This window comes from Amphiura filiformis, chromosome 11 (assembly GCF_039555335.1).
Source record: "Amphiura filiformis chromosome 11, Afil_fr2py, whole genome shotgun sequence".
Taxonomy (NCBI): Eukaryota; Metazoa; Echinodermata; class Ophiuroidea; order Amphilepidida; family Amphiuridae; genus Amphiura; species Amphiura filiformis.
Genome location: NC_092638.1, coordinates 28,174,429 through 28,190,440, shown reverse-complemented (window position 1 = coordinate 28,190,440; position 16,012 = coordinate 28,174,429). Strand labels below are relative to the sequence as shown.

The following is a 16,012-nucleotide window of genomic DNA, read 5'->3' as shown; positions in this document are numbered from 1 at the left end:
AGAAGAACCAACTTTAGTAATTTATGTGGTTTCAAATTATATCGGCTGTTGCCTTTTGATAGAAATGGTGTTTGTTGATGTGCACAGTTTCCCATTAGATCATAACATGCTGTTGTACATCCAAGGTCAAAGGTCTTTTAATCCATATTTGGTGTTGTTCTGGGACTGATGATGAATGCCTCTCATCATAACGGGACCGATGCAAGGTTGACAAATGTGGGGCAGCTATCACAAAATGTGGGAGGCCAAAATGTACATATGCCCAAATTGAAATAAAGCTGAAAAATTTAACAAATTTATTATGAAGTGGGGCGGCCATGTCTTCCCCAGGCTGCCCTGTTTGATACAGCCCTGCATCATAAGGCTTGATAATATACAGAGGATAAATTGCATACTTCCCTAAATACATTATGGTTAGGAAAGTTGAACTAAATGAACCAATGCAGCAGCATTAACTCACCCATTGAATTGTTTATGAAAATTGTGATTTTCTGCTCTAAAGGATTGAAAAGGCAATTCTTATGCAAATAAATTGATTTCTGAGCAGATGGAAGTCACATTGTACCTAGACACATATTTTTTATGTATAAGAATCCACATTTTGGTAGAATCAAGTCATGATTTTAAAAAGGAATTAAAATGTCTTCTACACAAACCAATAGAACTGACCTGGACACATATTTGCTCAATGCTGAGAGATAAAGTGCAGAACCACATTGGGTTATTGCAGTTGAAATCCATACACCAACTACGGAAGACATATGACCTTAATCTTCTACACAGGGAGTGTGAATTTTAAATGGGAGAATCCATTTGAAATCTAAACCCCCTGTGTGGGATATCAAGGTTTTATCTTCCATAAGGGGTGTATGGATTTCAACTGCAATAGCCCATTAACTGTAGGTATACTTGCAAATCATTCACTTGATACATACATCGTTCTCCAAGGAAAGGTTGACCTTTTGATGAAGTCTCAGTGCTCAGTTTGCACTGAATGTATATACACATACATTGTGTATGTGATGGTGAACGTTTCTATTTGACCACCCTAATGTTGGTTTCATACTTTCCTGCCGCTTGCCGCTTTACCGCTCTGAAGATGATTTGGTTCACTGCGCAGTCGCACCAGAAATGCTAGCGGTCACCAGCAGCAAACTGATATATCAATTACTTTACCGCGGCGGCGCTGGGAGTTGAATTCAAGTCAACTCAGAGCAGTGCCGCTCTGACATATGAGAACAAAATACGATTTTGGAGCAGGGCAAGAGTGGCTTTCCGAGAGTCATGCCACTGCCGTTCAGCGGTGTCACTCCGCTTGCAGACAAGTGCATGATGAAGCATTATGCCGCTCAGCGGCAAGCGGCAGAAAGTATGAAACCAGCATAAGGTTTGCATACTGTACACATGAAGCCTCTTCCCACAAAATGAGAAGAAATGTGCAAATTTTCATGAGTTTATGTCCAGATTTATATTCTCTGGATCAAAAACTTTAAAATGATATATAACTTAACAGGGTTATCATGCAATGAACCATATCTCCTTTTCTTCCCTGGCGACTTTCCACTCATTTTGTGAGAACAGCTCTCATAGTAATTATAGCTCTCAATAGAGTGTAGTCTTATTGATTGACTACTGATCTCAAAGTATATATTAAGTTCCCATACTACATTCATATCGCAGCTCTCCAATGTACAGTAGGGATAAACCATCTTGAGAATCTTAGCTGCAGTGACCAGTTTGCATTAATGTATATTTGATGGTGAATGTCTCTACATGATCACCCTGTAAGGCTTGCATTGCTCTCCAGTGTAGCGATGGGCTGTTTGATGGGTTGCCATTGGGATGCGTCAGCTCTAGCTTGATAAAGTCTAGCCATAGATCTGTGTACAAAAAGGGTAGAAATAAACATGATTGTTACAAAAAGAAATCTTAAAATTGCGATCAAAATCGGAGCAGATGTAGCCTGGCTTGATCGGCATCAACATTTCTGTAAAGTTTGACCACTTTGAAGTACGAAGTAAAGTACGCAGTTAATTACACAGTTTCTGCGCGCCGTAATGTCAAAAAGAATTAACGCATGCTATTCGCACACAAATCATGAGCATCTTAATACGCGACGTACGATACGCTTTCGCAAAATGTGTGTACCTAACTTCATACTTCAAAGTGGACAGACTGTAGGACATGCACAGGAAATTGCCAAATCCAATTTTCGTTGGGCCAGAAACTGCGACACATGACCTCTGAGTAAACACTGCCACTATGCTCACAGTCTCTACATAACAAACACCATGCCTCCACTTTGCATGAACTAATACTGCATCCATTTTTGCCTTAACTAAAGGCTGTAATTATATCCTGCTTTACTCAAACACTTACCAGGTTCAGTTGTTCCAAACTCCCTCAAAGCATCCTCATAACAGCTACGGATTTGTTTCATCTTGGTATCAGTCTGGGATAAAAGAATGGAGATTTTATTTATTTTTGGTAAGCTTGTGTTGCTCTCTGGTTTGTTGTGTCCTGTCCAAATTCTGTGTGTATGTGTGACGCGTTTAAGGTTTCTAATGTGACTTCCTGTTCCAAAGTATAAGGCAGTTGCTCATACAACTTGGGCACAAGTGTCTATGAGTTGGAGAGGTATGAGTGATTTAGGTCAAATATCACATGCCAAAGGTCATTCTTTATCCACATAATGCAATGGGCTTTGAGGCAACAAGGTGGGTGCATCACCCAAAGGGGTCATTTGGTGTTATTGTTAACAATTCTGGGTTCTTAGTGAATTTTATTAGGTGAAACACATAAAATATAAAAGCTAAAATGGAGAGCAAAATCAGGTGACACTTGTGATCCACAGATCTCAATGTTTCATCAATTAGTTAAATTTAGTTAATCCTTTGATCCCTTAATCTTCCACAACGGGAGTATGAATTTCAAATGGAGTCACTCATTCAGGTAACCCCATTTTAAATTCACACTCCTTGTGTGGAAGATTAAGGTCACCTCTTCCAATAAGGGTATGTAGATTTTAACTGGAATAGCCCAATGCTGTCAATTCAAAATTAGTAAGGGCCTGAGATATCAAAAGACTCACCTGTGCATTTTCAATGGCAATGTATTTATAGAAGAACTCAGTAGTTAGAGGTTTTTCTTTAGCAAGTAAAGAATAGACTCTTCTCACTGTCTTGAGACCCCCTTGCAGGTATGCCCAATCTAGGTAGTGCTCCTTTAATACCATGGCAACATGCTTGTGCTCTCTTACACCAGTCTGAAAGACAAAATACAGGATGGATACAAATGATTGATTGATTTATTGAAACCCTACCTTTGCAATAGGTGCACCCCTGATGAAATGGGGTACAGTGGTCCAGAAAGATTTCCAACATTTTGGGGAAGGGGCTGACAAAACTAAGTTTTGACATTTGGAGAAAAATAGGTCAAAGCCACGTTTCTGGTATTATTGGGGGTCTGAACGGTATTTAAGCACTTAAATTATTGGGGTGGCCTAAGCCCAGAGCTGCCAATACTGGAAATGCAGAAGATTTCTGCGAAGTGTAAAAAGAACCTTAGGATATGGCGCGGGATCAGCACCCCCGGAAGCCCCTGGATGTTAGCTTTTTGAGACCCTTAAAAATGCCTTTCCAAGGCTGCTCAACTTTTTTTTTGCAAAAGGAGAGGACAGTGGGCACATAATTGATTTTGCTTTGATTTTTTAGGCAGATAGCTGTAAATGCAGAAGATTTAGCCAGATGGCTGCAAATGCAGAAGATTTAATATGTTTTGCAGAAGACAGAAGATTGTCAGCAAATGAGAAAGTCTTCTGTATGATAGAAGGGTTGGCAGCTCTGTGAGCCCCTGCTAGGTCCCCTGGTTCCTAAGCCTATATGGTATAAACATACAATTGTTGGCAATTTGTGCATTTATGGCATCAGCTGGATACAGTCAGGGTTGCTGGTGATGAATGTTGCAAGATAAAAAGTTACATTTTTGGCTTTTGCAAAGACAGCCAGGCACTACAGTTTGTCCACTCTGAAGTACAAAGTGACAACTTGCGCGTATACAGTGGTGCGTCTCTGCTGCAGGTATGCGTGCCTTCAAAGTCGGCACAATGTGTGCGTCTTCGGCGGTACTTTGTACTTCAGATTAGACTGACTGTAAGGCAATCACATGTTAAAGAATGTCCAAAGCTAGGGAGCAAACCAGGAGGTTGATGACGTCCTAGAAATGAAAGTGTTTTCATCAGGAAGGTGACCCCCTCCCTCACTCTCCGAAACATAAATGTGAATGTTTGAAATTCCACACGACACATAAACTTTGACCAATATTTTCACAAGTTTTTTACAAACGTGATCAGACTTTTTGACCACTCATCCCATCAAAGGACTTTCGTTTATAGGAACTCATCAACCTTTGGTTTTATTCCCTTGCACATTTGTACGAGCACCACATCAAAGGCATGGGGCACCCAATGCAATTGTGTTCGGTTATTTTTTTCCCTGCTGTTGATGCATCTCACCTGAAGAAGTGTTTCTAGATTCTCTTACCTGAAGAAGTGTTTCAATATTCTCTTACCTGAAGAAGTGTTTCTATATTCTCTTACCTGAAGAAGTGTTTCTAGATTTGCCGGGTCACTAGCCAAGCACCATTCCATGGCAATTTTCCACAGAGGTAGTGAGTTCTGTACAAGAAATGACAAAGGGAGATGCTGTAATTAGGAAAAAAAACTTAATTTTTCTAATTTGAATTGATTCACTTCAGACACTTGCAGTCCATCCAAAATAGGATTTCATAACTTTGGAAACTAATTTGGCACAGAATTTATTTCACCAAGATGTTTTTTTTTCTTCGATGTCCCCAAAAAATCACATTAAAAGCCATAAAAAACATCTGTATGGGAAAGATACCCAATTAGCATAAAACTAAGGTGGCCCCTTATATGCAGGGTGTTCTGGACCTCATAAACACTTTACAAAAAAGTAAGTTCCCCTTTCTATTTGGCCTTATATATTTAAATGATTTAATCTAATTCCGTCAAAAATTTTAAATCCAAAAAGTGCTTACATGCATGAGTGAGCTCCTATTGAATAATGGAATGGCCCATTTCAAAAGTTGCAAAAAGAGAGTATGGTATATCATTGTCCACTACACATACAAATAATACTTCACCTTTGACTTCAAATTTGAACAAGCCTTCTCAAATAGTTTTGTCACATTTGTTTTTTGCTGCTCTGCATCTAAGATGAAAAACAATAGAAGAATAACGAATAAGGTGTAATAATTTCTCATGCGTGTATCCTTGACGTACACACACTCACCCCAACACCCCCCTACACGTTTTCACCACCAACCCGAATTGTGTGCGTGGATGGTACTAGTGAAACCGTGGCCCCACACACACAGACATATCATAATCCAAATGTGGACTTCTGTGATATTTCACCGCTAACTGTGGACCTGGTATTACACCTACGATAGAGGACCCTACCCCATATGCAAAGTTATGGTGTTAAGCACCCTCTGCTGCTGTCTCATGACCGTGGACGTCCACGTTTCACAGTGTGTGGTTTTTCACTACGTAAGTGTGGACTTGTAGGTGAAAACAAACGAACCCCTACACATTTTCACCAACAAACATGGATCCTATGAGCCTCCTATGCATTTAACAGCGTGGTAGTTTGGCAGTTAAATATCATACCTTACCACAGAAGTCCTAGCTTTCAATAGTGACTAACTGTGGGCCTGGTATTACACCTACCACAATGGATATCAGTAGATATCCAGGGTTGCTGTGGGTCCACACTTTATGAGTAAAACATCATAGGTGGGTCCACATTTTTGGATGAGAACACACCTACACCACCCACCCCAACACATCCATCGACCCTGCCTCCATTACACTCTCACCTGTTATATTCTGTATGACGAGCTGCATATAGCGACACCACAGATTAACTGATGTAGGATGCACAGTGACGGCCTCTTGTGCTGCACTGATAGCCTCATCAACACCTCCTACAATGAGCAGTACTGTAAGCCATCTATCAAAGAGTTCTTCAGGAAGTGTGTCACAGGCTTTATGTGCCCTGTCCAACACATTCAGTGTTTGCCTTGCTCTCTGTGGTTAAACACATAGAAAAATGAGACACAAAAACAGTTTCATAAGTGATTCTAGTGAAGTATTTTGGACTCGGTTGATAGTTTTGCTTTGGTCCATTCAACTCTCACATAGCTACAGGCTATTCTATTTGAAATCTATCCTCTCTCCTAATTTTGTAGGAAACTTTTTAAGAGACTTATTTCAAAAAGAACTTGTAAACTCTTTACACTGCACCATATAAGGGGCCGTCCATAATTTTCGCCATTTTCACTTACGTACAAAGCGTACGTAAGAGGGAGGGAGGGGGTAAAAATCCTGGGCATGTGTACGCAAGACAAATGGCGATTTGTTTGAGCAATAAAAACAATTAAAGTGAAAAATTGTGATATTTTCCAATATTTTATTCATAAGTTATAACCAACTGACCTAAAATTGTTCAATTCATTTTAACAATTTCTATAACATGCCATGCAAACAATGATTTTCTCTTGAATTTTGAGTCTAATATGCACAGTGGTCCTATTTTACATTATGCTTAATTTATTTCATACTAAAAAAGGTATTTTCTTTCTACGCTAGGATCAATGGCAGCTAAGGCTCTAGTGTGGATTGTCACTGTTGCGATAAAAGACATGAAACCCACAGTTTAATTGCAAGAACATACACCAAACATGCCAAAGGGATGTTCCCCTGGTTCCCCCTATATATGATGTGATCCTGGGATATGATCCCGGGGGTTCTTAGTGGAAAAGGGAGTGTAAGATGTTCAGATTTTGGAGTGCATTAGTCATCTAATTTAGATTTGGGCTGCATTTTAAGCTATATATATTTTAATTTATTGATGGCTTTCGTTTTCATGAAAATATGGTTTAAAAAGGAATTGTTTTTTTCAGCATTTCTCAACTTATCTGTAAAAACATTAATCCAGAACCAACTGTCGTCCTGGAATACTAATATAACCCTAACTCTAAACCTAATCAAACTTAACCTAAACTCTAACCCCAGCTCAACATCCCAATTTTACTATTAGTAGTAGGCCTACTGTGGAAATCTTTTCGCCATTTTATTTGTACGTAACTTCGAGGGAGGGAGGGGGTAAAAGTTACGTGCGCTTTGTACGTGAAGTGAAAATGGCGAAAATTATGGACGGCCCCCAACTTCCAAAGAAGGGTGAGTGGCTCTGGTGTAGCTTGTAAACACTGAATTTAATTGATTCCTATAATTATATGTCGTCTATCACTCGGTAGACTGCAGTGACAGCGTCGGCATGAAACACACTTGTTCACGTGCGCACTAGCTGGTAGCGTGTTGTAAGCATATTGCGAATACGCCATGCTGGCCCATGCAGTACAGCAACTGAACTTACTTTTTCCTAAATAAACTAGTTTTAGTTATTAAACTAATAATTAAATGACTGAGAATGTAAATTTTTGTTTTTACAATCCTCTATCTCTATCTGAGTAGATACCAGCATCCATTACTCAAAATTATGGACCTACCTAATGTCTATCACACGGTGGGATAGTAAAAACAAAAATTCCTCCCTTTTGTTCTCTAAACACAAGTTTGAACATTTATTCTGAAGTCCAGGCTGGGAAATAAGTGAGGGCCAGGGGCCATTTAAGCCCCTGGTTCATTGAAAATATCTCCTGGTTCCCTGTAAAACCCCATGAACCAGGGGTTATATTTTAACAAAGTAGCCCCTGGTCAGGCGCTTCTTATTTCCCAGCCTGCTGAAGCCCCCTTACCTGGTTGCTTGTCTTGACTGAGCCACCCCTCTCTAGTCGCTCAATACAAAATTCAACATACATGGACCACATCTTAGGGGTTGGGATACTCTTCACTGCCTCATCAAACACGGTATGACATTTGCCCTCTTCTGTCACCACTATGGATTCTTCTGATTCTATGGTAAAAAGAAAAATGTCAAAGATTGCATTTAACTTATATGGAGACTAACAGTTCACAAAAAATGATCTCTAATTTTACACAAATGTTTATAAGCTTATAATAATTATGGCATTGATTTGAGCCGTTGAATAATTTGTACTGGAAAAGAATTTGTTTCGTACCATTATATCAAACAAATATTGCCTGCCTATGTTTGTGCGTCATTTCCTTATCAGAAATACATAATGGTGGGCTGTCCAGAGCCCATCTTTTGCTTCACTATCACCCACATGCCCAATAGTAACTTATGCTGTTATCATCAAATCATCACCAAATGAGTTCCAGAGACAATTTTTTATCAGTTTAATTCACTAGATGCCATTTACACCTGTATCAACTTCATAGTTCAGTTTTAGCATATTTCTTAAAAAGATAGCCCCCTCAGTGGCGGTGCCAGGGGGTCATGGGGGAAAATTCCCCCATCAGAACTCTTGCCCCCCCAGTAAAAACCCAAAATTACAAAAATATCCACTTTTTTCCACTGAAATTCACTTTGCCCCCGAAAAAAAATCCTGGTGCGGCCACTGGGCCTCCTCACCAGCAGCTCACCTTCTGAGTCAGGTGACAAGTGCCTCCTTGACAATGCATTCCATACCAGCTCACTGTCTGCATGACTTTCTTCAAGACTGAGTCAAATTAAGAAAGATTAAGCAAATTAGGTAAGGTGATTAATGTGAACAATTCAAGAATTATATGCACACAATGCAAGGCAGTTCAAAATACTTAGTATCACTAAGTTTACTCTTATCTGTTTTTTCAAAGTATGCAAATGCAGGGCTTGAATTTCAGGGAGGCCACCATGGCCATTGCCTGCCCTTTTTCAGTTTTGGCCTTTTTGTCCCAGATCACTTCAAGGCATTCTTCATCACTTGTTGGCCTTGGTGCCATTCTTTGTCTTTACCAAGTGGCCTTGAAAATGGGTGCCCCAAAAACTAAAATTCAAGACCAGATGCATGGAAAGGGAAGGGAATGATGAGAAAGTTGTTTTTCTTTTCTATTGTGGTAGAAAATCACTATTCTAAAAACCAGAATATTTAAAGCAGGGGACTAACATGTGCAGTGCACTGCTTTTGAATATAACCGAGCATCTATAGATGATGTGGCAGCTATGTTTATAAACAAAGGTACATACATGTCTATTGATGTACTTGAGAGAACAACGCTTATTTACAAGGTGATATATGAGTACACTGCCAGTTATCACAGCGCCACTGCAGTCAGTCCACATGTGAATGGTTGACCTTTTGTAAGATGTGTATCTGCCTTCATCAGCCTGATGAAATCAGTAACACATCTAATGACCATGCAGCCATCAGTCTCTGTGTGAGTGGTTGAGCTTTCATCAGATGTGTCTCCGACTTCAATAGCCTGAAGAAGTCTGAAGAAGTCATGATAGATGTATCTGACAAAAGCTTGACCACTCACACCAGTGCTGTGATAACCAATGGTGTGCTTGTAGAAATACTTTAACTGATAATAAATTCCTCTCCTGTCTAGTTGAGGTAATTTACGTTTGATATACATGTTGCACAAGTTATATGTAACACTTACTCTGAATAGATCTCATCCAATATATGTTGTGTGAAGTCAAACCTTTGACATATTGGTAGGAATGCTAGGTGGAGATCAATATCATCTGTAAAATGAGAACAACAAATTTGGAAGAAAAGATTATTAAAGATGAAAGATGAGAAAGACTCCTTTGTGGGACTTAAAGTGGGATCAAAGCGTATGCAACTTCCTACCCATCCCATATTTTGGGAAACAAATGCAAAATTAGAAGCCAAGTTTCTTAATTTTTACCCCTCTCGTTTTAATCCCTCATCCCTACAAACAAAAAATCCAGGTGTGCTACTCAATCCAAGAACCCTTCCTCAATATTAAGTATAGCTAGGACACTAAAGTTTCAGTTCTTTTTACTTCTTCATTTAAGCATGCAAGAATACCTCTAAACACAAAATTTTCCACTTTTTCCAGCCCTACTGAGACTTAAACTAATAACTTACCACTCATCTGCTGCATAGCTTGTTTATACACCATCTGAGCTACAGCACCCTGCATGACAGCATCATTCATATCATCCTCATCAGGCTCTATCTGACTCTGCTTCAGCAAGGCATACCTCTTCCTTTGCTGTCAATTGATAATAAACATGCACACATGGTAAAGAGGTTTAGTTAAGAGGTAGATGTGGAGTGCTGCGGGGTTGTCCTGTGCAAAGTGGGTTGGCATTTTTAGCCTATGTGCAATTGAGTGAGTTCAAAGTCCACTTGATCTTCATCAGAAATTACATTCTGCACATGAAAACCACCTTTACTATCTGCCCACCACATAACACCTCATAATTAGACCTCATAAAAACATTGGAAAATCCTGCTAGATATTAAACGATTAAAAACCCAACTCTGTTCCAAGGGCACGACCTATCCAGATTTAACTTTTGGGAATTTTTGTATATTATTGTATTTTTATCTTTTGGTAAATACTGAATCGGCCTTTTGGCACAGCTAATTTATTTTCACTGAAACATAAGAACAACAAATGCTTGTCCAATCGACCCTATTTGAAAGGTTTGTCCAACCGTAGAACAAGGGTTTGTTTGTTCGCCACCTTGGGGTTTAATATACGACATCAGTTTGATTATTTATTTTTATAAAAGGAATTCCTTTAATAATGTGACATGCGTCTCATGTATGATAGTCCATTTATCAATGTCGGCTTACTATATACAACTATAATTTAAGACAGAATTAAAAAGACTAGTTTGCGTCTGACGTCATCCATCAATCAAACTCAGGCCCTGTTTATGATGATAAATTTCTGAACGCAACAGCAAAACATGATGCCTTAAGTATGGTTAATTTTGCACCTTCAAATACACTAACTATCTCAAAAGTTAGGGTCTTCATTGTAGGAAATTTCCTGAAGGCAACATGTCAACAATGCCTAGAAAATTTGCTTTGTAAAAGTACTTAATTTTTCACCATTTTCTGTGATTCCTTTTCTCCAATCAGCACCAGATGAATCAATCTTCCTTCTACACGCTATAAACCAGTCAAGGGTCGTACGGAATTTGATTGACAGTGACGTCAGATGCAAACTAGTCTGTTCAATTCTGTCTTTAATTATAGGTCTTTTAGTTTCTCAATGCCAGGGGCTTTCACACCGTCTCTGGCCCATTAAATGAACCTGTCAATACTAATACACCCCCTATGGAAGACATGACCTTAATCTCCCACTCAGGAGGTGTAGATTTCAAATGAAGTCACCCATTCAGGTAACCTCATTTCAAATTCACACCCTCTGTGTGGAAGATTAAGGTCATAGTGTCTTGGTATATGGATTTCAACTGGAACAGCCAAATCTGGGAATTATAAATAGAGAAACAAAATTTAAAAAAAAATAAACTGACAACTTCAAGGGTCATTCGGGCCTTCGGTTTGAAATGGGCCCTCCAACAATTTTAAGTCATTTGGACGTTGGGTTTGAAATGGGCCCTCGTCAATTTTCACAGGTCTAAAATCAAATCAAATCAAATTCTAAAATGTTATTATACTGGTCCATGTGTGTTATACTTTGTAAGACTTCAGACTTGCAAAACAGTAACATGAAATGCCAAAGATTGATCCTGAAGTCAGCATTGGGTTTGTCTTGCTGAAATTTCATGACAGGCCCTCTTTCGAGTACTGAAAATCGGAATCCAAAAGCGTAGTTATATAAAGAACCAAACCCTTCAAAGTGTGCTACCTACCTTGTCTGCATTCATTAGTTCAAGCCGGAAATACTGAAAGAAAGTAAAATTTTAGTTACAACTTTGACAAATGAAACAGGATACAGAAGGAATGCAAGTTGGTTTGGGAGCATGGAGGAGCAGGAGGAGGAGGAGGAGGAGGAGAGGAAAGTGTTCTTACTGTAGTATATCATCATAAATTTTATGAACTATTATTATCAACTAGATCAAATAAAGGAAATGCTTTAAACTTAGTGAATGAAACATCAGCAGTATTGCGTGAATTCTTTGAGTCTTTACACTCCCAACCAACATGAACCAAATGTGCCCAACATACATGGTATATAACAATAACACTATGGACCACAATGGCCTCATCCCAATTAAACAATCATAGTGCCAAATTTGACCTCAAGTGGCAGAGTATGAGTTTTTGTACCCAAACTTTCAAAGTTCATTTAATGAATGTACAAATGTATTGGGGTTAAAGAACTGTGCCCAGATAGATGAGCATGTTGTGGATCCTAGTGTAAGTATCTTACCTCTGTCCATAATTTGTGTGATTTTGGATGATGTCGTAATGCTCGTAACATAAGACCTCTGGCGTTTTCTGATGAGCTGTTCTCTTCCATTTGAAATTTCGCTGCCATGATCCACAGAGCTGCAGAGCAAAGTTTGGAATATAAAGGTAGTTACTGGACTTGTTTCTCAGTTGATATTCGCTCGCGAAGTGATGTAATAATAGCATTAACTACCATAGCAATAGGGTAAAACAATTTTTGAATATATCGCGCTGTACTACAAGCAGGTTGCACTCATCACCTGTGCATGTCTGCAGTCATAGTTTGAATACAATATTGTTCTTTTCAAAGACACTAATCTTACAGGTGTGAGTGATCAGCATGATATGGTTCAATGCATCACTTCGCCAGCGAATATAATCAGTGTCCGAAATAAGGAAAATATGGAGGTTGTCCTGAGGACAACTAAAGCATAAATTCTGCTTGTCCTCAAAACATTTTGGTTGTCCCCAAAATGTGTCATATTTAAGAGGTAAAATATTAGTGGTTGTCCAGAGGATAAGTACATATCTCAATATGGTTGTCCCCAGTGATTTTTGGACAAGAGGACAAGAGGATAAGTGCTTATTTCGAACACTGAATATAATTAAGAAATAAAGGGTAATGCATGATCCTTTACACAAAAATAATGTGTCCGAGGCAGTAAAAACGTAAATAATGGGTGAGGGCCAATAACACAACCTAACATTCCATTCTCCCCTATAAGCAGGTATGCACATACAATAACACACCCCTGGCATTCCATTCTCCCCTACATAAGCAGGTGTGCTGTGCGCTTTGCTGTGCGCTGAGATGATATAAGAACATAAAGTTTGTTGCCCTTGACACTTTATCGCTAATTAATGGTCTGTCACGTGACGCGTTTCAACAAATCACAGTGCGTGAATAATGGGTCGTGGGGGTAATAGAATTGTTATTAATAAACACCTGTTTCCCTCACTTAGCCATTCCACATCTCTGTATTTCAGCTAGCCTATTACTCTTACCTTTGTTTCCTGCCCCTCCCTATTATCTAACATTTACCCCAATCTCCTTCTCAAAACATTTACTACTTTTGCAGATGTTATCTTTTCATATGCACTGAAATTCTGTAATTAAAAAGTCACATTTCTGAAGACAGTTTGCAGTGTTTTCAGGAGTATTTTAAACTTACATTCCTGAATTATGTCCGGGGTTGGGGAACTCAAACAATTTTTGGTAGGCAAGTGCCACCCATAATTCAAAAATGCGGGTGCTGGACCAGAGTTTTGAGGACATAAAATGGGGTCTCCAGAACTGAAATGGGGCTTTGTTGAGTGCTCTTTTTGGTAAACTTCCCTAAATTTCTCAGAAATGAGTGTTTGGAGCTCAAATTTGAAGCTAATTTTAGCATAATTTGGAGAAAACTTTAGCCAAATGTTTATGGGGACTTCAAATGTTTGTCTCCAGAATGGAAAAAGAAATTGATTGGTGGCCTCTGAAATGGAAAAAGAGCTCAAAAAGTGGGTCTTGACGGTGGCATTTAACCGTAGTCCCACGGTACATGGAGTGACCCCTGGGAATTATGTTGGCTTACCTGGTTTATCTGAATGTACTTTCAGTAATCTAGTAAACACTCTGCTTAGTTCTTGCATCATATGCTGGTAACACAATCACAATAAATCATTAAATAGTCTTAGAGATTATACATATGGAATTAGTTGCTATACAATTTTTGTATGCAAATGCTTGTATGATTTAAGCTGCACATAATGAAACATGCACTGGTGCCACTGCCTTGCCAAAATGAAAAATATTTTAAACTGTGCTAAATTTATCAAAGATTTTGCTTTTGTAGTAACTGGGAACATATCATCATGAAGTTCATGTTTATACAGAAAGTATTGGTCTAATAAAGTTAGTAATTACACAGCCGTGACGTTAGTGTCTTTTTTCTTACAGGTTCTTTCTTCTTCTTCTTTCTTCTGTCAATTTTTACATTGCTCTAGCACTCAATGCTTACATCGATTTTGACCTAACTTAGTCACAATGATCATTCACCGTGCACCTACAAGTTACATGAAACTCATGGGGTCAAAGGTCACGCAGAGGTCATAGGGGTCAAAAACGTGATTTCAACTAAAAATGCATCTTCTCCCACAACTTACGTAGGGCAGCGACGCCACTAGCACACATGCATTGATATTACCCAGTGTCTATGTGGTGTACACAGATTTGGGGTCAAAGGTCATTAAGGGGTCACTTCCGGTATAAAACGAAATACCTTCAAAAATTTTTATTAGCTGACCCATTCCATGTCAACTCCAGGGATGTGCAACGCAGCACCTCTTCAATTTTTTTTCTTTTTCTGTGTAGTGGTAGATATTGATGAGAAAGTAAAATCCAAAATTTGAGCTTCATACTCCATTTCGCTTTCCCGTGGCATCAATTTGAAATTTAGGGGGGGGTCAGCATAAAAAATGTGTCGCAACGCGAAAGACGACGTTTGGAGGTCCATAAATGTATAAAGGGAACCCTTTACAACTTTGAAAAGTATGTATGCTGGGATACTTATTTGTGTAGAATTCAAATCTGGCATCAGAAAACTTGTAACTCCTTTACTTTAAAAGATATAGGGCCCTCAAAATGCAACTTCGTCCATCCAGGACCAACTTTGGGGGGTCAGAACTCCAAAAGTAAAAATAATTTTATTGTCCATTTTTTTTGCCAGTCAGAGCCCTTTGGTAGGACATTACTCTAAATCCAATATTGAGCCTATTAGAATACTTTTAGCTGAGATATTACCCATGCAAAACCCCAATTGTACATTTTTTTTATTTTTTTACCCCCCTGAAAACCAATGTCAGACAATTTGATCCACCATCAACTTCAGGTATGTTGAAAATATGTCCTTGAGTAGTAGGGAAAGGGGCCTACGAGCACAATTCTGTCATTTTCCGTGTAAATCGACCCCAACCACCAAATTACACATAAAATCACAGAAATGCTATGTAACTGCTGTGTAAACCTCCACTCTTTAAATCACAGTAAAATCACAGAAACCTGTGTAACTTCTGTGATTTTTTATCCACCAATTCTCACGGAAAATTCACCAGAATCTTAAACCTCCCCTCATTTCTCCGTGTAAAGAAAACACTCCCACCTCGATTCCCAATCCTCCCAAAAATTTACACGGAAAAAAACTCCCCCTGCATTTCAACCCACCACCAATCCAAAAATTTGATTTAAAAAATTAGTATAAAAAAAAAAAATTTATAATAAAAATGGAAGCGTTTAAAAATATCACAATATCGAAAAAGATATTACTCTCGAGTCAAAAGTTGAAAACAAGCATTTGTTTGTATTTTACAAGGATCAGTGGATTCAACTTAGTTACAAGAAAAATCCAGATAGATTTTTTGGTTATCATACGATGATTAATCGATATGATGGAAATTTGTGTACTGAACTTGGACTGCATAATCCGATTAAATATTCGAAAGAGCTATATTTGAGATACAAAGAATCATATAAAATGGCTTCTAAAAAATATTATGCTAAAAAGAAAGCAGAAAAAATCAATTTAGAAAAATAAATATTCTGGTTTAAAAAAATAAATTTGATTAAAAATAATATAATAAAAACAAGATGGATCTACCGATTTTACCATTTTCAACGCTTCCAGAATTGAAGCGAATC

At 38.5% G+C, this 16,012-nt stretch overlaps 1 protein-coding gene across 1 annotated transcript in view; it reads right to left on the bottom strand.

Moving 5' to 3' along the window:
- Positions 1-1,548: 1,548 nt before the first annotated feature.
- Positions 1,549-16,012, bottom strand: part of LOC140164671 (U3 small nucleolar RNA-associated protein 6 homolog) — a 42,659-nt gene continuing 28,195 nt past the window's right edge. The window contains exons 6-18 of the mRNA XM_072188016.1: positions 13,911-13,974; positions 12,317-12,435; positions 11,796-11,828; positions 10,051-10,177; positions 9,596-9,680; positions 8,594-8,670; positions 7,843-8,000; positions 5,902-6,112; positions 5,164-5,231; positions 4,598-4,675; positions 3,092-3,265; positions 2,380-2,452; positions 1,549-1,880 (exon numbers count right to left, since the gene is read on the bottom strand). Of these exons, the coding sequence (XP_072044117.1) occupies positions 1,720-1,880; positions 2,380-2,452; positions 3,092-3,265; positions 4,598-4,675; positions 5,164-5,231; positions 5,902-6,112; positions 7,843-8,000; positions 8,594-8,670; positions 9,596-9,680; positions 10,051-10,177; positions 11,796-11,828; positions 12,317-12,435; positions 13,911-13,974 (1,428 nt within the window). The 3' untranslated portion in view covers positions 1,549-1,719. The remainder of the gene's footprint in view (positions 1,881-2,379; positions 2,453-3,091; positions 3,266-4,597; positions 4,676-5,163; positions 5,232-5,901; positions 6,113-7,842; positions 8,001-8,593; positions 8,671-9,595; positions 9,681-10,050; positions 10,178-11,795; positions 11,829-12,316; positions 12,436-13,910; positions 13,975-16,012) is intronic.